Raw genomic sequence first — 22,169 nt, 5'->3', positions numbered from 1 at the left:
TGGCTTTGACAGTCCCCAGACATGAGTCAGTATTTTATGAGGGGCTGAGATGAAAGGGGCTAGGGTAGAGAAGCTGTGGAAAGCCAGTCTCTGCCTCAGGACTTGTCAGACTAGATGCCAGGGATGGGGGTGGGGGGGGATAAAAAGGGGATATGGGCCCAACCCCAAGCCTGACGCCTCTTTCTATTTGGCAATAAGCTGACCTTCAAAGAAGTGGGTGGAGAGAAGAGGGTGACCATTCAGGTCTGGTCTAGGAATCTTTAAGCAGGGGATAAAGCTGGATTCCTTGATCCCTAAGAAAAATTTGCATGCTCTTTACTGAGCTCTAAATGTGCCTCCTATCTCCTCATTGAACTTTAATCCAACCTCAGTGAACTGATTCAGTGGGGCTCTGTCCCCTCAGTGAGCACCATTTCCTTCACTGAACTCCATCCCCTTACTGGGTCTCTCATTCTAGAGTCCTATTTCCTCACCAAGTCTCCCATAATTCTACTTTCTTTTTTTTTTTTTTTTGGTTTTTGTTTTTGTGGGACAATGGGATTAAGTGACTTCTCCAAGGTCACACATCTAATGAGTATCAAGGGCCTGAGGTCAAATTTAAACTCAGGTCCTCCAGGGTTGATACTCTATTAACCTTGCTGCCCCCCATAGTAATTCTTATTGAACCCTATGCCTTACCCTGAACCCTCTTCACTCTCCCATTTCACGCATTAACAATAGATCATGTTATCAAGCAGAGGCATATCAGTAGGAAAGGCTCCCATGACCTTTGAAGACCCAAAAAAAATCAGAAAAAGAGGAGAGTCATTGGTTGCCATGCTACATCAGTCCTTCTCCTGAACTGAATTTCTACCATTAATGCATGGAATTGGAGAGCTGAAGGGGAAGGAAAAGGGGGCTCAGGTTGAAGGTAATGGAAGACTTGGTGAGGGAATGGGACTCAGCTTGAAGACAGAGAGAACTTCCCAAATTTTCAAACCTCTTTCATGAGCAGGAGGCAGAAAGATATCTCAGAATCTCACCCACTTCTCACCTCAACCATAGATTGGATCCTCAAGGGCTATCTAGCCTAAAGTGGTATATGTTGGGGGAGGGGGGAGGAGAAGGATGGACAAGATAACCTGTACCCTCAAAACATGGCCTGTGGGACTGGGAAGTGAAGGGTGTGGGGAAGTGATGCCTAATCCAACAAGTCAAACAAAACCCTCAACTCACCTGTGAGTCACCCCCCAAACTGGGCCAAACCAGTCTCTACACACACCCATCCACTACTACGGATCCAACCGAAACCCATCTTCCTTGTCAACCCCCCCCCCCCACCTCTCCTTTTTTCAATGCCTTCCTGGCCTCAAGGGCTTTTTCATGGGAGTTGTCAAAGTAGGGGCATAAAAGTGTGAGGGGGCAGCAGTTTAGCTCTCCAGACTCCAGCTGGGACTCCACAGAGTCTATCATTATGTACCTGGAGCCAAAAATAGCTTGGGAGAGGACTGGGTGGGGGCCACCTACAGCCTTACTCCAGCTCCTTCCCTATTTTGACCTCTCTTCCCTCCTCCTTGACCTTTCTCTCTCCTTATTCAAAACCAAGTCTCAGATGATTTGAGAAACTGTCTTCCCTAGGATCTAATCACCATCACCCTTAAGTCTAGCACTTACCCTCCACTGGGGGGATCTGGGAATAGGGATGGGGGGAGGGGAAGTAGCGAAAGAATAGGACATTTCTAGGAACCAAAAGTATTCATTTAATTTGCGGAATGTCAGAATTGGGAGGGACCATAGAACATTGCACGCCTTAGGAGACAAGAACATTATAATCTCTTCCTTGTCCATTGTATATACCTCCAGCACCTGTCTCTATCCTATAAGATGAAGAAAAGTTGGCTCATATAATATTAGAGCTGGAAGGAATTTTAAAACATAAAATGTTAAGTTCTGGAAAGGGCCTCAGAATACAGAATGAGAGCTAAAAGAAGGCATAGAAACCATAAAACTAATTCATTTTGCAAATGGGAATTGGAGGTTCAGAGAAGGGAAAAAAGCTCTGGAGTGGTCATCAGATCATTGGGGCACAGTCTGAATTCAATCAATGAAAACTTCTCTGGACATCATTTTTCCCATCTGTAAAATGAAGATGGTAATACTATTTGCTATACCTACCTCATAAGGTCTTTGAAATGTTAAAATAAGAATATATAGAATATATAAAATAAATAGATGAACATAAATATAATATATTTATATATAGATTATTATATAATATAGAAATATAATTGATTTAGAGGTCATCTGATCCCTTCATTTTATAAATAAAGAACTTAAGTGGAGAGAGAGATTAGGGGACACATCTTTAACCTCAATTTATACAGTTTGTAATTAGAAAAGCCAGGATTCAAATCCAAATCCTCTTGTCTTCAAGCGCAGTTAGACTGGGTTCAGGTCTAAATTCTACTCTTTCTGTTAAGAACACCACCATCTTTCTAGCTACGCCAAGATCCTAGCCTTAATATCATCCTCAACCCACAATCCACAATACATAATACATATCCCAGTCAAAGTCCAGGGGCAAGCACAATTCTTCCTCACTTAAACCCAATTCACATGTAAGTCAAGACATCATCCTCTTAGGACCACTACCACCATCACCACCACAACAACAACACAAACACCAATATCCAATTCATTTTCAAGTCTTGTTACATCTATCTGCAAAATATTTCTCACAACCCTCCTCTACTCTCCATTTACTCCATCACCACCCTAGTTCAGGCTCTCCTCACCTCTCACCCAGACAGGACATTGTCCTAAAACTCCTAATCTGGTCTCCCTGCCTCCTCTCTCTCCCATTTCACTCCACCTTCCACTTGAGTCCAAGCTCAAGTGACTTTCCTAAAGTGTAGGTCTGATAATATCATCTCTCCTATTCAACAATCTCCAGTGGCTCCCTATTCCCTCTTGAAGCAATCACAGATCTTCTGTTTAGCAAAGTCCCTTTCAATTCTGCTCCAATCAACCTTAACCAGGCTTAAAATGTAAATTAATGCTGTTCATACCCTCTGTGGTCCAATTCCTTGCTGGTTTTTTTTTTCACTTAGTTCTTCTGACCCCATCTCCATGCCTTTCTATATAGACTGTCCCACAATTCCTTCCTCTGCCTCTTAGAATCCCAGATTTCTTCCAAGTCTTGTTTATGTTCAATCTATATTCATCCTTTTTTTATTCCTCCCCTTCCCTGAGAGATCACAATGTATTTACTTTGTATATACTGTATATATGTATCTATTATATACATTATACATGGATATACTATAGGCATACTGTCTATAATATTGCCCCCAATAGAATGCAAATGTCTCAAGGGTAAAATTTGTTTCATCTTTGTCCTTGTGTCCCAAGTACCTAGGAGAGCACTGGACAGATCATCAAGTGCTTACCAATTGATTATTATCTGCATGACCCTTGAGCAAGTTATGACCTCTCTGGAGGTCAGTTCCTCATCTTAAAAAAAAAGGAAGAGATTGGACTAATTGACTTAAAAGTCTTTTCTACTCTAAATTTCTGTGTAGTCTGCCATTTAATTTTCCCAATAACCCACATGAGGTGGATGGTACAAGTATTACTATCTTCATTTTACAGATGGAGAAATTGAGGCTCAGAGATATGAAGTGGTAAAGAAGCTTAGATCTAAGGTCCTAGAGCAAGTTATTTGCAGATTTCGGTTTCTAATTCAGATCTTTTGGTTACTATCCCAGTGTTTTGTTGCTTATTTTTCCCTCAATATTGTATAAATACTTCTCTCAGCCTCAGTTTCTCCATCTACAAAATGACATGTGAAAGTCCATTGTAAACCTTAAGGTGCTTACCTATTATGAACCTTAAGAGTGTTTACTTATTATGAATATAATGATTATGTAATCTCTGTGCTTTTCATAACAATAAACACACCCACTGTCCTCATAATCAGGAGTGAAAGGAAAGAGTATCAATTTGGTATCACCTAGAGGTTAAGGATCAATGACCCTAAGCTAGAAGGGACCTTAGGGACCTTCAAGTTCAACTGCCATCATTTAACAAATGGGGAAACTAAGGCTCAGGAATGTGAAGTGGGTGAGTGGGAAAGTAGAAAGAGTCAAGACCCAGAACTTCACAGAATCACCTAACCTAGAAGTCTTTTAGAACCTTACATACTCTTCTTTGGGGTCAAGGGGGAAACACAGAGATAGTATGGAGTAAGGGATGAACAAGATAATAATAAAAACTAATATTTCTATCATTACATAATTTTATTTGATCTTTCCCCAAACCCTAAAAAGTAGATCTTTCAGCTATTATTATGCTCATTTTACATAAGAGGGAACTAAACAGAGGGATAGTGACATTCCCAGGTTCTATTGCTAGTAAATAACTGAGGCAAGATTTACAGTCAGCTCTCCTGACTCCATGACAGGATGCTAACCACTAAGCTATGCTAACCTCGAGTCAAAATTCCCTTCCTAGTTCACCATTCCCCATCCACAGAGTTGCTTTTGTACTGCTGTTCCTAGTGGTTGGTTCCTAGTAAACAAATAATTAATTCTTTTTTCATCCATTTATTCATCCATTTAAATTTCTTAAATTTAGTATTTTATTTTTCCCCACGTGTATATATATATATATATATATATATATACATACATATATATATATATATATATATTCATCCATTTTTTTTTCTGATTTCCTGAGACCTCTATGGGAATAGAGAAATTACTTGAACCTTCTCTTAAGGAGACAACTTGATATAATAGGGAGAAAAAAAATGACTCTGGATTCTAACTCTGATATTTACTTGGATAAATAACTTCACCACTTTGAGCCTCAATTTTCTCATCCATAAATTGAACTAGGTGAACATGGAATGTTCCTTCTAGCTCTCCTATGACTATGGTCCTGAGTGCCTGATGAAGACAGGTGGGCATGATGGGAAACCTCGGAATCCAAAGATTCATGAGAATCAATATTTTGAAGCTCTATTTATTTTTTGCAGTCATGTGATCTCACTTGGTGGATTTTCCTAGGCTGGAGTTCATTTGACCAAAGGAAACTTCAGTTCTCTCTTTTCTACCTCCAGAGCTGCCCACCTCCTTCAGTTCAGGGGCGTTCAAGGCCACTCCATTAGTCCAGAGCATCAATAGTTAACTTTAATAGCTGTTACTGTCATTCTTATGATTCAGTGATAAATAAGAATCTTTCTAAATTTCACTCATCTACCTGGCTTCTTGGAGCAAAGGACTTCAAAGCATCCTCTTGCCACCTCCTTACCAGCCTGCACTTGACAACTTGGGGCTCAGAAAGGTTGAACAACTTGCCCCAGGACACCCAGCACCTTGACAGCCAACATAAGACTAGAAGCAGGTTCCCAGGCCAGATTTGGGTGCCTGATCCCTTCAGAGGGTGGAGATGGGGTGACTCCCTTATTACATTGTGGGCACTTCCCTGGCCAGCCACATAGAGGGGAAATCAAGACAGGGACTAGCTTCTAATCGACTGGAAGTAAAAAATAGCTCAGATAGGCTAGCAGAAAGAGAGACAGTATGATCAATCCCAGGCTGGGGGTTGGAATGAGGCTGGGGTGGAGAAGGACAGAGCTCAGAGCCAGAGAAGAATGAATGAATCTCTACTGAGAAGAAGGCAGGGCTCTGAGAATGGGGTCAAAGAAAACCAGCTGTGTCTCTCCAAGCAGAGCCCTTACTACTCACCTACTGCCCAGAGATCCAGGTGATTCGATGGCCCGGCTCCCGGCAGGCTTGCCTGCCCTTCTTGGGTACTGGTCCTGCTTCAACTGGGGTTCCCAGGGCCAGAAGTCGGGACACCCTGTAATGGGGCGTGGCTTCTGGGGAGGGGCCTGCACCCTGGCCCGGCAGCCCCGGAATTCTTCAGGACTGCCTGGGCAAGGAGCTGGTTGGGCCGGTTTCAGCTCCCACGGCAGTGAAGGTACTGACTCTAGCTCCCCTCCGCCCTCCCCAGGAATCATTCCTGTCTCCCCCTGCAGGGTGATGGTAACAAGGTGGCAAGTGGTCCTGGCTGGCAATGGGGCATCATGGAGTGGCTCTGGTTCCCCAAAAGTAGAGGTCTCTGTGAAGTGACCCTGAGAGCTGTCATCCTTTGCTGGATGAGGAGTGAGAGATGGAACTGGGAGGGTGAGGGCAACCTCAGACCTCACCGAATCTTGGGGCTGTGGAGTAGTAGAGGTACTAGTAGTACCCCCCTGGGCAAAGGGGTCTGCTCTCTCCTCACTTGGGCTAGGGTCTTCCTCCTCCAAAGCAGCATCCCTAGTACTCAAAGGAGAAACATCAAAGGACTCCCTGTCCTGCCCATCTACCCCATGGCAAGTCAAGGGTTGTCTGAGGGGACAAGAACCAGGTGTCTCATGCTCTTGGGATTGTACTGGGGAGAGAGATTCTGGAGTTCCTGCAATCTCTGAGTCCTTAGGTTGGGGAGAAGTACAATTGGCGAGGTCCAAGGTACTGCCCACCGCTGGTCTCTGCAGTCGTCCTAGGGAATGAGTGGATGTCCCTAGGCTTTTTTTCCGGAGCCATCGTTTTCCTAGGCCCCAGTTCTGCAGGTCCCATTCCGAGTTGCTCCGAACACCCTCCTGGGGGCACAATAATCACAGGCCATAAGACCTCATGGGCACCAGAGGCCAGGGCCTTCTTCCCTTACTCCTGGGACTTCCAGGAGTCAGGTTAGAAAATATGGGGTTCTGGGAGACATTTTATTATGGCTATTCATAAGCTCAACCACATCCTAAGAAGAATGACCAAAATGGTGAAAAACCTTGAGTCCATGCCAACTGAGACTTGGTTGAAAGACCTGGGTTGTCTGGGTAAGAGAAACCTTAGGAGGGAACATGAATGCCACCTTGAGTATATGAAGGACAGTGATTTAGAAAAAGGATTACACTAGTTCCTGCTTGGTTCTAGAGGGTGGCATTAATTCAAAACCACCTACCTCCCTCTGCAGTGACTTAATAGAGATCAGGAGGACACATTTCCCTCGAAATTACCCTATTAGCTCCTTCCTGCTATTCCCATAGTTATTTCCACCTCAAGCAGAATGGAAGGAATACTTCCTTTGGAATCAGGACACATAGGGTTAAACCTGAGCTCTTGCAATCATTTGGCTGTGTGGCCTAGGGCCAATCATTTCCCTTTTTGAATCTTAATTTCCTCCCTCCACCCCAGTGCCTTCACAAAATGAGAGGGTACTCTAAACCCTTTGAGATCTTAGGATTGCTCTTGCCTCCTGGCTTGTACAGGTCCCAGGCCTTAGGGCTACCCAAGCAAAGAGGGGACTCTTGGGCATATAACCTTGGCAGAGGATCCTGGATCTGAGGAACCTGGTCCTTGGGTCCAGGCAGTGTGTCCCCTAGCTCCAACTTCCCCACTGGCAAGGTCTGGACTCTACCTCTCTTCCCAAGCTTCCCCAACCACGTCACTGCTTGCTGTTTGGTTGTTGTGGTTGTTGTCGGGGGTAGGAGGTGCCAATTGCTGTGCCAGTCCTTATGACAGCCCTTTCTAGGCAGCAGGGCAGGGAGGAGACTGGCCTTTGGGGAACTCTCAGGAGTCCAAAGAAATTACCGACTTGCCAAAGGTTAAACAGGAAGTTAGGGTCAGAGAAGGTACAAAGATTCTCAGTCAGAATAGGAGGGGCCAATGCTAGATACTAAAAAGAGTTGTGCCCCCTTTTTGTGGAAGAGGTGCCCTAGAGGAACCCTCAGCTTGGGAGAAAGGGCAGAAAGTACCATAGAGCCCTTTTTTCCTCCATGGGCAAAGTGGCCATTATTGGTGTGTGGGGGGAGGGGTTGTGGGTGTGAGTATGGGTGTGGGTGTATATGGATGTTTGGGTGGGTGGGTAGGTATTTGTCATTGAAGCAGTAGTGATTGTGCTCAGTTGCTGAGTAGGCAGCAATAATTGTAAGGAAAGGCACTGAGGGAAGACAAATTCTGATTGGATATAAGCTCCTTGAAGATAGAGATGATTTCATTTTTGACTCTGTCTCCAGCCCCAAAGTCAAGAGACTGGAAGACAGTAGGGCTTGTTGATTGATTGGTTAGGATAAACTCAGAATGCCTTTGGGGAGCAGCTTTAAATTCAAGGCCCCCCCCCTTCCTTTTCTCCAGTCCATGCAGTAACTCCCATGGGAACCTTAACCTGGGTCATTTTTGGTGCCTGAGGTCCCAGCCATTAGATCTGGTCTCTCCTATGAGCCCCACTACCTCACAAACCCCCAAAGAGATGAATCAATGAATTCTCTTGAGAAGGAACTTCCTCTTTCCAGTTTTCTCTCTGAAAAATGGAACTTTCATTATCTAACTTGCAGGGGTTGTAGGAAGGAAAGCATTTTGGAACAAATAAAAATTTTCTGGAAATAGGAATGATAATTCATGGTGCTATAGGGTACCAGAAGTCATTAACACAAAAGAGGCCAGTTAAGTAGCCCTATTGATTATTATTTATTATTATTATTTAAAATAATATTACCTTGATGTTGTGGTTGAAGTTGCTGCTCTGAACCAGGTCTGGGCAGCTCTGACCTTTCCAGGGCCTAGAAGAGAATAGGGAAACAATAGGATGAATAGTTTCTCCTGCCACTTCATCCATTTGAAATCCCTCAAGGTTGGCCTCTCTCCCAGAAGAATAATTTTACAGCCAACCATTGGGAGGGGCAGAGGCAGTATAGAAAATAGTCAGACACTGAGTATAGCCAAGCTTTTTCCATACTTGAGGAATGAGGAGAAAGGCAGGATCCAAAAGAGGGATGCCATGCCCAAAGATTCTAGGTAGCTGCATTCATCAGAAATAGCTTATCAGAGGTGAGGGACACAGAAGTCACCTCAGAGAACAAGTGCTATCTAAGAGGGAGAAAGTACATGCCCCTCTGTGTAAGCATCTTGGGACAGGTTCACACTATACTAGTTATAGCTCTGCCCCCCCCCCACTCCTTTTCTTTAAAGCAATGGGATCCATGAACTTAAAAAAAAAATTCTCATAACTATTCAGTATAATTGGTTTTCTTTGTAATCTTATGTGTTTTATTGTATGCACTTAAAACCTTACTGGGAGGAGTCCATAGGTTCCAGAAGCCTATGAAAGAGATTCAAGATACAAAAAAGGCTAAAGATCTTACTTTGGAGCCTAAGTATTACTGCTACCCAAGGGTGGGCAAAGGAAGGTCAACTATAATATAGGATTGTTGTCCAATGGAATCACAAAAGGAATGATTCTGCTTCTATTCCCCTATTCTTACACACACACACACACACACACACACACAAAACCTCTGCTCCATCTCTTTCAGACCCAGTGAATTCAAATTTGACCAAGGGTTGGAATAAGAACAGAAAGGGGAAGCAGAAAATATTGTTAAAACTGGAAATTACCTTAGAACAAAGAATGTCCTAACTGGGGGGTGAATTTAGACACAATGCCAAAGCTAGGAGGGAACTAACAACATGGAAAGTGAAAACTGGAAATGACCTTAGAGCAGAAAAGGTGAGAACTGAGAGGGACCTTGGAACATAGATTGGCAGAGCTGGAAATAACCTTGGAATCTAGTGTATCAGAGCTGGGAGGGACCCGAGAACACTCAGTATCAAAGCTGGAAGGAGACTTATTGATCCCCTAGTTCATCTCCATTTTATAGATTTAGAACCTGAGATACAGAGACAGAAACAAATGTATATGGATAGGGAGAGGAGGGAGAGGCAGAGAGAGACACACAAGAACTGGGAGAGGGCCAGAGACAGGATCTCCCCTTCTCCCCCTCATTCTGCCCACATCCTCCATGGCTTCTGCCTTGCCCAGGCCCTGGGAACCCTGGGTTGGGGAAGGAGCCATGTTGTGGCCCATAAGATGCCCAGGGCCCTACGCTCCCACGGCCTCTTGGGAACATGATCCAGACCTATGAACAGGCACACACATGCAGAGCCTGTCATCCAATTCCTTTAATCCTGACTCACTCCTCTCCGACCCCGCCTTCTCTCAGGTAGGTTGGGGTAGGAGACTGAGCTCCCAGATTGCGGCAGGAGGTAGAGAGGGGGTGAAGAGGAGGGACAGTGTACAGATTGTGCCAAAGGGGGTTGGGTGTGGCTACCGACAGTAGGGTTAAAGGTCTGACTGGTATTTATCAGGCTTCCAGGGAGATGAGAAAATCTCCCATCTGTATATACTCTTTGTGTGTGGGGGGTCCATTCCATAGAATGTTAGATTATTTAATGCTCTAATGTTCTATGTTCTAAGCTCCCTCCCAGGGGTCCTTATAGGATTGAAATTCTTTTCCTGAAGATCCCAGGCCAGCTCTTGCCCAGTCTGCCACCCCCTGACCTCTCTCCCTGTCTGGACAAGTCCCCAGCTTTCTCTTTCTTCACACCCTTCCTTTCCCTCTCCTCCCAGCCTCAGGCCTAGAGCTCCCACAGCTGGCCAGGAGGCTTCCTGATGACATCTGGGGCCCAAGATAAGATCTAGACAAATTGCAGCGGGTACTATGTACAAACATTCAGAGACTAAGCATACGCTATACCCCCATGTCTGTGTACGGGACCTTTCATCAAGTCTGGGTAGCTTTGAGAATGAAGAGTGCAGGTTGGCCACTGTATAGGCTCATAGACATTATAGGAGGCCTTGGAGATCACCAAGTCCAACCTCCTTCATGTTACAGCTAGGGAAACTGAGGTCTACCAGATTATAGATTTAGACTTGGAAAGAACTTTATTGGTCACTTACTGGTGTCCAGGTGTCTCTCCTTGAGAGAAAAGGGACTTTTTTTTTGTCTTTTCCCACCCAATAGTATCCCATATATAGTAGTTTTTTAAAAAATATTTGATTAAATGAACTGAGTTGAATTTCCACTACTTTATAAAGCCTTACCCAGGATCCTATAGTGACTCAGTGGCAAAGGCATTACTAGAACTTTTAGTGTTCCAACCCAGGAACTGTGACAAAGGAGACTGAGACCTCCACCACACCCACAAGCTTAGGGCAGGAGTGATAAAAGGGTTAAAGTTTAGAAATTTAAAAAAAAACAAGGCCACAAGGATAACAGATGGGGGGGTGGGGACTAGAATCACAGATCTGCAGCTGGAAGGGATCTCAGGCCTCTTCCAATCCAACTCCCTCATTTTACAGAAGAGATCACAAGGTCAGTAACCGGAAAACTGGGGTTTGAATTCAGTTCTTCAGATTCCAGATCCAGAGATCTTTGCTGCCTCTTCTGTAGAATGAGACTGATGATATCATTCACCTCCCAGTGTTGTAATGAGCATCAAATGAGCTTTTAGGAGTGTTATAAAGGACATTATTGTTGTTTTTGTTATTTTCACTGTCTTATGGCAATGGGAGCATGGACAAATTATTTCCTACTTTGGGCCTCAGTTTTCCTATCTATAAAAGGAGGAGGACTGAATTAGAATATAGGCCATTAGATGGTTTTTAAGGCCTCTTATAAATCTAATATTTAGGATTTCAGTCTTTTAAATTATTCTGCCCCCTCAACCCCTTCATCCCCCCCACAACTCCCCTGGAAGACAGGATGGTAGAGGGATGGCACAAGTATTTTTTTTTTTAGTTTTTGCAAGACAATGGGGTTAAGTGGCTTGCCCAAGGCCACACAGCTAGGTAATTATTAAGTGTCTGAGGCCAGATTTGAACTCAGGTACTCCTGACTCCAGGCTGGTGCTCTATCCACTGTGCTACCTAGCCGCCCCACACAAGCATTATTAAGACCTATTAGGCTTGATATAGGCAGCATGCTAAATGCTTTATAAAGATTATCTCATTTAAATCTCACGAGAACCCTGCCATTATCTATACTTTATACTTAGGGAAACTGAGGCTGATGGAGGTGAAGTGACTTGCTTGGGGTCACAGGTGTCTGAGATCACATTTGAACTCAGACCTTCCTTAACCCAGGTCCAGAGTTTTGTTTACTATATGATCTAGCTGACTTCTAGAAATGAATAATTATAAGATTTATTAAATTTAGATGAGTATGGTTAAATTCTCTAATTTTACTTTGAATAAAAATGAATATATTTTAATATCAGTGATGCAACAAACTTGTCATAAGTACTTTGCCAATTCCCTTTCCCTCTCTGGGCCTCAGTTTTCCCATCTGTAAAAAGAGGAAATTGGATTATCTTTCTTTTTACTTTTGACCCAGATGTGTGATTTTATCTATGCACAGTACACCTGAAAAAGATACCTCTCTGGCACTTCAGAGCAGTAACTGGTCTGCAGTTTATAGTCCTGTTTTTAGACTATATTACAGTTTTAATCTCCAAATTTAAAATCTTTTGAGGATCCCTTAAAGAGCTTCTATTTATGTGAACTTTAGAGCTGTAGAAATGAAAATGCCTGAGTTTTGAGGTCCCCAGATCCCATTTTGAGAATCCCTGGATCTTAGGGAACTGCCTGAAAGCACTGAAATATTAACAATTTATCCCGGGTTATAGAGAGGATAATAAATCTAGAAACAGAATCAGAAATCATGTAATCTTACCCAATCATTTTACAGATAAGGAAACTGAGGCCAGCAGGTGTTAAGTGACTTGATCAAATCCACACTGCTAATAAGCATGACCCACAAGATTGATTTGAATCCAGCCATGGGCTTTGATGCCCAGCCTGGACCAGGCTACATCACACAACCAGAATGTGGCAGACATAACTTGAACCCAGGGCCACCATCTATTCCCCCCCCCCCCATGCTGTATGTCCCTTCCACTTCTAAATCCTTTGAAAGACCAGTTCTAAAAATCCCATGAACTCAGTAATTCATAATCTGAATTCTCTAATATTCAGAGCTCTCCTATCGCTCTAGCTCTCTCTAACATCTGTTCAAAGCACGGCACCCCTCACCCTGGAATCCCAGAGCTGAGCCATCTCGGCCCCTGAGACCCTTTCTTCCTCCATCAACACCTACACGTGTGGTGTGTGTCCTTCCAGCCTCTACCTGCCTCACCTGTCGGGGACTCTGGGTTCTCCAGGCAGAGCTGCTGCTTTGCTCCTCCTGTCCTTTCGGGCCCCCAGACCCTCCAGGGCCTGGGTCAGGTGGGCCCGCAGATCCCGGAGCCGGGACCTCAGCCGGGGCCGCTCGGCCATGGCAGGGCTGGGGGCCGTCGGGGAGTCGCTTTCCTTGGGCGCACCTTCCCTCCTCCTGGAGCTGGGCTTCTAGGACAGCTGAGCAGCGGGTGGAGACCTGTGTGTCACCTGGATTCCCGCCGTGTTTACTGAGAAAACACCCCTCATCCACTCTCCCCCGCCCACAGAACAAACTGGAACCTGGTCGGGAGCGATAGATGGTTGAAGGTGGGGGACGGGGGTGCGTAGTGGCAGAGTCACTTGGTCAAGTCCTCATTTAAACAATCGTGGCTTAACCCGCAAGACGGGCGCAGTGAAGGGAGGGCAGGTCCCCCCTCTGGGCGGAGGGGGCGGGTCTCCCCTCCTTGAACTATCCCTTCTGCTCTAGTCCTGCATTCCTTGGAGTTGGGATGCTGATCTCATAGTCCTTCCTTTCTCCTCCCCCACCACAAGGTGAGCTGTTTGGGGCCTTCAGGGGAAGCAAAGGGGCATGGGCCAGAGCTGGGGTCAAGGGTCGGAGGCGGAGGTAGGCAAAAGGTTGGAGGTAGGTGAGTGAGCTACACGAGTGAGATCAGGGACCAGAGTCTGGGAACCCGACGCAGAACTCGAACTGGAAGGGGGCTGGACAGCTCCTGGTCTAGCCTTCTCTCCGGTTCAAGCTCCTCTGATTCTGGCCTTCAATTCAATGCAGCCAATGGAACCCTCTGCTCCGGAGATAGTGGTACAAGATAAAAACCCAACAGTTCATGCCCTGAAATCATTGATCTAGTCCAGGAAGGGCCATTAGAACCCATGTGGGCCAACCCTCCATTTAAAGATAAGAAAACGGAAACCGAGACTTTGCCATGGCCACCAAGGCTGGAGATACTTCGGTCTCCCGGCTACTGTTTAGTGTTGAGGGCGGGGTTACATTAAGTTCCATTCCCCACCTTCCCCCATCTCCAGAAAAGCTTTCCCAGTCATCTCTGCCGCTCGGTTTCCCTATCTTCCTTCAATACAGTTCATATTTCACCTTAGAACTTTCCCGATCCCTCCAGCGGCAGGGATTCCCACCTATATGTTCAGCATATATCTTGCATAGACCTCTTTTTCGTGTTGCCTCCATTAGACTGTAAGTTCCTTCAGGGAAGGAGCAGTTTTTTGCCCTTCTTTGTATCCTCTGAATTTAGCCCAGTGCTCAACACAAATCCTTAATAATTGAACGGTGGGAGCTGTGAATGGATCCAGTCTTTCTGGAGAGCGATATGGAACAATTCCCGAACAGCAATAAAATTGTTCCATGCCCTTTGACCCAATTCTAGGTCTATATCTAGAGGAAATTATAGAAAAAAGGAAAAGTCCTATATGTTCAAAATATTCATAGCAGCCCTTTTTTATAGTGGCAAAGAAATGGAAATGAAGGGGATGCCCAGCAATCGGGGAATGGCTAGAGAAGTAATGGTACATGAATACCATGGAATACTATTGTTCTATAGAAAACCAAAAATGGTCTGAGTCTAGAGAAACATGGAATGATTTATGGGATCTGATGCTGAGCCAAGGGAGTAAGGACTAAGAGAACAATGTACACATCAACAACATTGTCAGTTGAGCAGCCTTGATAGAAGCAGCTCCTCTCAGCAGTTCAGAGAGCTAAGACAACTGTAAACTGGCTATGGACTCTATTATCCCCATCCAGAGGAAGAAAAATAAAACAAAACAAAGCACAAGCACAGACAAACAAACCCTTCCGAATCTGATGAACACTTTATTAAAATTAACATTTATGTATCTCTTTCCCTTAATCCTAATTCCTCATGCTGAAAATTACTAATCTGTAAACATGTATATCAAAATAGGTATGTAAAATGCTAACCTGACTGTTTGCCAATGAGAGAAGGGGGGGTGGGAAGGGAGGGTGGAAGGAAATTTTATAACTTAAAAATATATATGTGCAGATCAATGAAAATAAATAAATTTAATTAAAAAAGCTGATTGATAGATGACTGACAATTCCGTCACTCTTTTCATAATTGAGGAACATTTATTAAGCACCTACTACTGTCAGGCTAAGTATCTGAGACTGTATTTTTTGAACTTGGGTTCACTTGATTCCAGGGATGGTACTTATCCACTTCAATACCTTGTTGTATGACCCTGGATAAGTCACTTGACTCTGATGGTCAGAACTGTTTCCAGTCGCCCTGAGTCATATTTGGTCATTGTATCTAGATGACACTAGAGGAGATAGTGAGGCTGGTGACTTAGCACAGCACCCCCCCCCCCACCTCAAATCCAATTCATGTGCATGTTACAGCATCACCTCCCTGATGTCATGGTTTTCTTCCAGAAAGACAGACAAACAATAAAAACAACAATAATCAGGCAATGTTCTAAGTTCCAAGGAGACAAAGAAAGGCAAAAGATAGTCTCTGCCTGAGATGAGTTTAAAGCCTAATTGTATTAGGATCCCTCAAATCATTTTCTATTGGACACTTAACTAGTCTTGGGACCCGAGGAAAGTTAATGTCTGAATCTATTTCCTTCTCTAGAAAGAGGGGATTCAATGAAGCCTGGATTCATCAATTAACAAGTCTTTATTAAATAACTTTTATTCACCAAGTATTTTACTCAGAGCAGGGAATAAAAAGCCCAAACAGGAAACTGTTTCTGCCCTTAAGAAGTATACATTTGGGGGCGGCTAGGTGGTGCAGGGGATAGAGCACCAGCCCTGGAGTCAGGAGTACCTGAGTTCAAATCCAGCCTCAGACACTTAATAATTACCTAGCTGTGTGGCCTTGGGCAAGCCACTTAAAACCCCATTTGCCTTGCAAAAAATAAAAAATAAAAAATATACATTTGATGAAGACAAAAACTTGTACATAAATTGGTACATAGAAAATATATATAAGGCAGTTATTATGTGATATTGTGAAAAGAAATGAGCCTGAGGGAACTAGGTAAAGCTACATACAGAAACCTGAGCTCAGTCTTGAAGGAAAGTTGGGAATCCAGAAGCAAAGTCACGAGGGGTCTCCTGGAAAGGACCTTAGATGGGAGATTAAGTGACCTGAGGGAGGCTCTCTGGAGAACCTGCTCTGGTCAGGTTGCTGTACTGATCAAAATAATAGATAAAACCCAAATATAGCCTTAAAAAACTCTGGGATTCTCCTCCCAACTCTTCAAGTAGATTGCTGGGACTTACTCAGGTTCTGCTCTACCGGCAGTCTCTAATGTGGACTTCTGACTTTTCAAGGATCCCAAGGTGCCAACTGTCCCTAATGTTCCTTCCCCTAGAAGCAAGGAAGAACAACTCCGAGGCAAAGAACAGAGTGGAAATAATGATGACTACCTCAGGGTTGTTTCGTGGATGAAAGGAGATGATGTATATAAGTCACTCTGGAAATCTTTAAGTGATCCATAAATGCTGGCTATTATTTGTTTTATTGTTGTTGTTGCTGTTATTATTATAATATTATATTATATTATAATATAATATATAATATATTATATTATAATATATAATATATTATAATATTATATTCTATTCTATTATATTATAATATTATTATAGATGCAAGTGGATATGGGTGGAGAGAGCTATTGACTTCAGAGCTTTCTTTATCTCTTGCCACCCAGAGGTTTATAGTTTTTAAAGCCTGGATCACCAATAAGGAGGAACTGTTATTGTCTTTGTTAATGTACACCTAGTTCCCAGTAGGCAGCCAATCAAAAAGGTCCCTTTCTGAAATGCAGTAAATAGATGGAAAATAATAGAATATCCCTAAAGTTTCCCCTGTGGAGGTAGGGGGTGGGGAATATCGCCTAACATGGTATGCCTTACTATTTGATACATAAAGATTGGTCAGTGGAAGCCTTGTTCTTTTATATAATCAGCCCCTGCCCTCAAAGAGCTTATGTTCTACTGGGAAATAATAAATATGACCTGTAGCACCTAACTCCAAACCTTATATTCTGTTCTTCAGACTTGCTGCTTTATCCACTCTTCCTCCGGCCTTAGCACAGGCCATGACTGGCTCCTGGTGACCCCTAGTGACCTCAAGCAGGATAGCCCACCCACTACAGTCAAAGGCATGGTAGGGGAGAGAGACAGAGTCAGGAGTTGATGGGACAGAGAGACCCCTATTCAAGGATCAAATGAAATAATGCGCACAAGTTATAAACCACTGAACAAATGTCATATACTTATTATTCTTATTACTTCTCTAGTTTTAAATTTTACAAAATCTTCCTAACAACCCAAGGAAGTAGGTAGTGGATGTTATTATTCCTGTTTTAAAGATGCCAGTGCCTAAGGCATTGTTGGGTAAACCCAAAGCACTTAATAAAGGCTTCTTGGTTCATTGTTTGAGTCCGAGACACAAAGTTATTTTTGAAACAACTTTAGGCATCCAAGGAAAGTGGATTCTGGGGTATCTGAGCCCAAATTTTAGAAACCCACAAAAACCTCAATATACACATATGCACAGAGACACCAGACACATATGTCCACAAAGGCACATTGTTGTTTGTTGTTTAGTCACGCCTGACTCTTCGGACACCATCTTGGAATTTTCTACTGCTCTAAACTGCCTGTTGTCTATATATTTTTATTGTAGTTCAATAATTTTTAATTGTGTCTGACTTTTTATGATCCCCTTTGGGAGGTTTTCTTGGCAAAGATACTGGAATGGTTTTGCCATTTCCTTCTCCAGCTCCTTCTTACAGTTGAGGAAACTGAGGCAAACAAAGCAAAGTGACTTACCCAGGATTACATAACTAGTAAATATCTGAGACTAGATTTGAACTCAGGTCTTTCTGACTCCGGGTCTGGTGCACTATCCATTGCATGGTTCTCTGAGATAGAGGTCTAGAGATGGCATCCAGGGTTCTTCCCTCCAGGGAAAGAGGGAAGAGGTACCTGAAAGTCTTTGGACCCTCAGCAGACAGAGGGAAGAGGAAGGAAGGGGATTTGTTTCTGTGTTGTAGATTTGGTGCCCCCCAAACTTTGGAACCTGACACGCAGGATGCCATTTTGAACACTAGAGGGAGACAGAGACGAGCATGTGCTTCCCCTGAGTCTGCCCGAGAGCTGGTCTCAGTCTCAGCAGCAGAGAACATGCCAGTCTCTTTACTGTCCTGGTCCCATTCTTCATCACCTCTCCCCTGATTATACTAGTAGCCACCATTCTGCTACAATACTGGTGTCCTAATCTTCCAGTTTCTGCTCTGCCTTCAAGGCTCGGCTCAAATGCCACATCCTCCATAAAAGGCTTTCCTAATTTCCCCAAATCCTTTCATCCTCTAACTTCTGCACACTTCATACTTACATGTGTTATAACAATTTATGTACATGTATCCTCTCCACCAGACTGCAAGCTACTTGAGGGTATGGACTGTGGAGAGGTATTGCCCTAGCATCAAGCAGGTTCCAGAGAGCTGATTCCAAATTTCCATATACCTCAGAAATGGGCAAATGCTATGAAGTAGGACTTGATTAAGGGTTGTGGGTAATCTGGAACACTAATGCATTGTTGGTGGAGCTGTGGACTCATCCAACCTTTCTGGAGGGCAATTTGGAACTACGCCCAAAAGGCAACAAAAATGAGCATACCCTTTGACCCAGCAATACCACTACTGGGTCTATACCCTGAAGAGATGGTGAAAAAGGGTAAAAACATGTACAAAAATATTCATAGCAGTCCTGTTTGTGGTGGTAGAGAATTGGAAATCAAGTCAATGTCCTTCATTTGGGGAATGGCTTAGTAAACTGTGGTATATGTATGTCATGTAACACTATTATTCTATTAGAAACCAGGAGGGACAGGATTTCAGGGAAGCCTGGAGGGATTTGCATGAACTGATGCTGAATGAGATGAGCAGAACCAGAAAAACACTGTACACCCTAACAGCAACATGGGTGTGATGATCAACCCTTGCTCATTCCATCATTGCAACAACCAGGGACAATTTGGGGCTGTCTGCGATGGAGAATACCATCTGTATCCAGATAAAGAGCTGTGGAATTTGAACAAAGTTCAAGGACTATTCCCTTTAATTTAGGAAAAAAAACCTATCTTATTGTCTGATCTTGTTATCTCTTAGATTTTATGTTTCTTCTTTAAGGATATGATTTCTCTCTCATCACACTCAATTTGGATCAATGTACAACATGGAAACAAAGCAAAGACTGACAAATTGCTTTCTGTGGGGGGATGGAGGGAAGGAAGTAAGATTAGGGGGAAAAATTGTCAAACTCAAATAAAATCTTTAATAAAAAAAGTGGAACTTGATTTATTATTTTATTGATTATCCAGACCTAAAAAACTATAGAGAAAAAGGTTAATAAATGGAGATTAAATTTAAAAGTATCTTGTGCATATATTTCTGCTCCCCAGGAGCTGATTGTTAAACGTTTATCAACACAACCCTGCAAAAGACCCTGAACAGAATGGAGACCCCATAAATATTTGTTGGACTCAACTGATTGCAGAGGAATCTAAACTCAAACAAAGAAGGAGATTCCCAGGGCTCAAGTATATCAGTTATCTTAGTTTACAGAGAAATGTACTTTGAGCTTGGGGAGGTGGTACTATGTAAATGAAATAATGATGTTCTTCAGTTGTGTCCATCTCTATTTGATGCCATCTGGAACCTTCTTGACAAAGATACTAGAGTAGTTTCCATTTCCTTCTCCAGCTCATTTTTTTAGATGAGCAAACTGAGGCAAACAAGGTGACACAACTTGCCCAAGGTTATCCAACCTTATCCAAAGCTGGATTTGAACTCAGGCCTTCCTGACTCCAGGCCAGAAGTGCTATCCACTTGGCCACTCTAGTGTCCTAGGTGAAAGAATATCAGTTTTAAAATTAGGAGATTCCAAATTGGGTGGTCCTCTGTGAAGAGATCAACAACCCTTTAACTGATGCAATGTCTTCTATTGCTTCTGATCTCTAGATCCCTACCAATAATATTCAGGACATGTTTGCTTTTTAGAGTTTTCCCATTGCAAGTTCCACCTTCTCTTTGAGGAGTGTAAAAGAATCAATATTGTTTGTTCCACTCCATAAACATTATGCAATAGCTGGAGGGACCTGTGAGGTAAGGGGAAGGGAGCCTGGTATGTTCCAAGCCTGGTTTCAAGTCAAGCCACCATTATCTCCAATTTATCCTATATTTGTCTTGTTTGTACATGTTGTTTCCCTCAGTGGCCTCTTTGTGAGCATGACTTTTTGCCTTCTTTTTCATCCCAAGTGCTTAGCATACAGTAGATGCTTAATTGATGCTTGTCATTGAATGACTCAAAGCACAATGGTTCCTGATCCTGTCAGCAGTAGGCAATTACAAAAGGCTTTCTCATTGGTTGTAAATTAAGAACTGATGACTCAGGGGCTTCTGAGCCTTGAAGTGACCAGGTATTCAGGGAAGCAACTTATCACATACCCCTTTACATTTCCTTCCCAGCCTTCACCTGGCCATGGCTAATGCCTCTGTTTCTTGGGAGTTTTTTCCTTTCCTGATCTTAAGCAAATGGTATTTCTCAGAAGGAAGTGTCCAGGTGATCTTATGAGTGACCTTTGGGAGAGTGAGCAGTCATGGGAGACAGATTGTGGTCCATTTCCTCCTCAGACCTGCCTCCTTAAAACTGGAAAAAAAAAGAATGATGAAGGGCCAAGTTAGAGATCCCTTTTACAAGGATTTCAGGCTCAGCAACCCCTGCCCTGTCAGTTCTGGCTCCAGAAGCTCAGTTAGGCTTCTCATTCAGTCCTTCACAGATAATGGGTTAATTGGTTCTGCCCATTTCCACAATGTTGCCTGGACTGAACCAGGCAGGCAATGTCTATGCATACTTTAAAGACTGGCTCCCTCCATCTCCCTCCTGACCCCATCCCCATGAACCAGACCTATTATGCATGCATACAGAAATTTAAACATATGTATAAAGGTTAGTTCGGTGGTAGCCAATAATACACAGAGTGTCTGGTTTGGTTTCAGGAGGATCTGAGTCCAAACCAGACCTCAGACATTTACTAGCTGTATGACTCTGAACAAGTCACTTAACCCTTTGCCTCAGTTTCCTCATCTGTAAAAATGGATCAGAGAAGGAAATGGCAGATCATTCTAGTATTCTTGCCAAGAAAACCCTCAAAGGGATCATGAAGAGCCAGACACAATCAAAAACCATTGAACAATAACAGAAGCATGTATACAACAAGCAGTTTAGAATAATAGATAATGTCATACTTGTTCCAGAACCAGGGAGATCTGGACTCCAATCCTGTCTTTGAATCAAGCCGACTGTGTGACTCTAGGCAAGGCTCTAAGTGTCTAGATAACTCTCTTAGACTATAAATTTGAGAGAAGGCGATGATCTCCATTGGTAGGAGTTTGTTCCTCTGGAAAGGCCTCCTATAAGTGAATACACTGGTCTGTCTCCTCATCTGTGCTAATAATTAATGTCCTTATCCCCTCCAGTTATGATCTTTATGTATTTGAAGTTCACTGTAGTGTCAAAACAGTTCATTCACCATAGTGTCTCAATTAACATTCATATTTCCAATAAAGTCACAAAGCCAAAAAATCCTTTAAGATCAACCCAGTCCTTGAAAAGATTCTGGTCCATAGCAGTAGATTAATTGATAAGTATTCATTGTGCCTTACTTTTTTTTTGCTTTCACCCCAAAGCCAGCCAAGAAGGTCTCCCAATCTTTTCCCAAATATAACTTCTCAGAAAAGCTTCCATATGGACCTAAATGATCACAATTCAAAGCTAACATCTAAAAAACAGATGCATTAAAGAGCTGTCCATGCTTAGCATGAAGAGAAGGCTCAGGAGAACAGTAAAGTCATCAAGTATTTGAAAGTCTGTCATGAGGAAGAGGGATTGAGTTTTTCTGTTTGATCTTAGAAAGCAAAACTAGGAATGATGAGTAGAAGTTGCAAAGAGACAAATTGAGGTTTGATGTCAGGAAAAATTCCCTCTATGCATCCCCAAATGGAAGGGGCTGCCTTGGATTCTCCCTCCTGGGAGAGCTTCAAAAAAAGCTGAGATGGTCTCTCAATGGGCAATATATAAT

At 43.2% G+C, this 22,169-nt stretch overlaps 1 protein-coding gene across 1 annotated transcript in view; it reads right to left on the bottom strand.

The window, feature by feature from the left end:
- The window catches only part of CRYBG2 (crystallin beta-gamma domain containing 2), a 31,578-nt gene extending 25,556 nt beyond the window's left edge, over positions 1–6,022 (bottom strand). The window contains exon 1 of the mRNA XM_074218018.1: positions 5,733–6,022. Within this exon, the coding sequence (XP_074074119.1) occupies positions 5,733–6,007 (275 nt within the window). The 5' untranslated portion in view covers positions 6,008–6,022. The remainder of the gene's footprint in view (positions 1–5,732) is intronic.
- Positions 6,023–22,169: the final 16,147 nt, after the last annotated feature.

Source organism: Macrotis lagotis, chromosome 1 (genome assembly GCF_037893015.1).
Source record: "Macrotis lagotis isolate mMagLag1 chromosome 1, bilby.v1.9.chrom.fasta, whole genome shotgun sequence".
Lineage (NCBI taxonomy): Eukaryota > Metazoa > Chordata > Mammalia > Peramelemorphia > Peramelidae > Macrotis > Macrotis lagotis.
The sequence above is the reverse complement of the archived record's forward strand: the minus strand, read 5'-3'. Positions and strand labels throughout refer to the sequence as shown.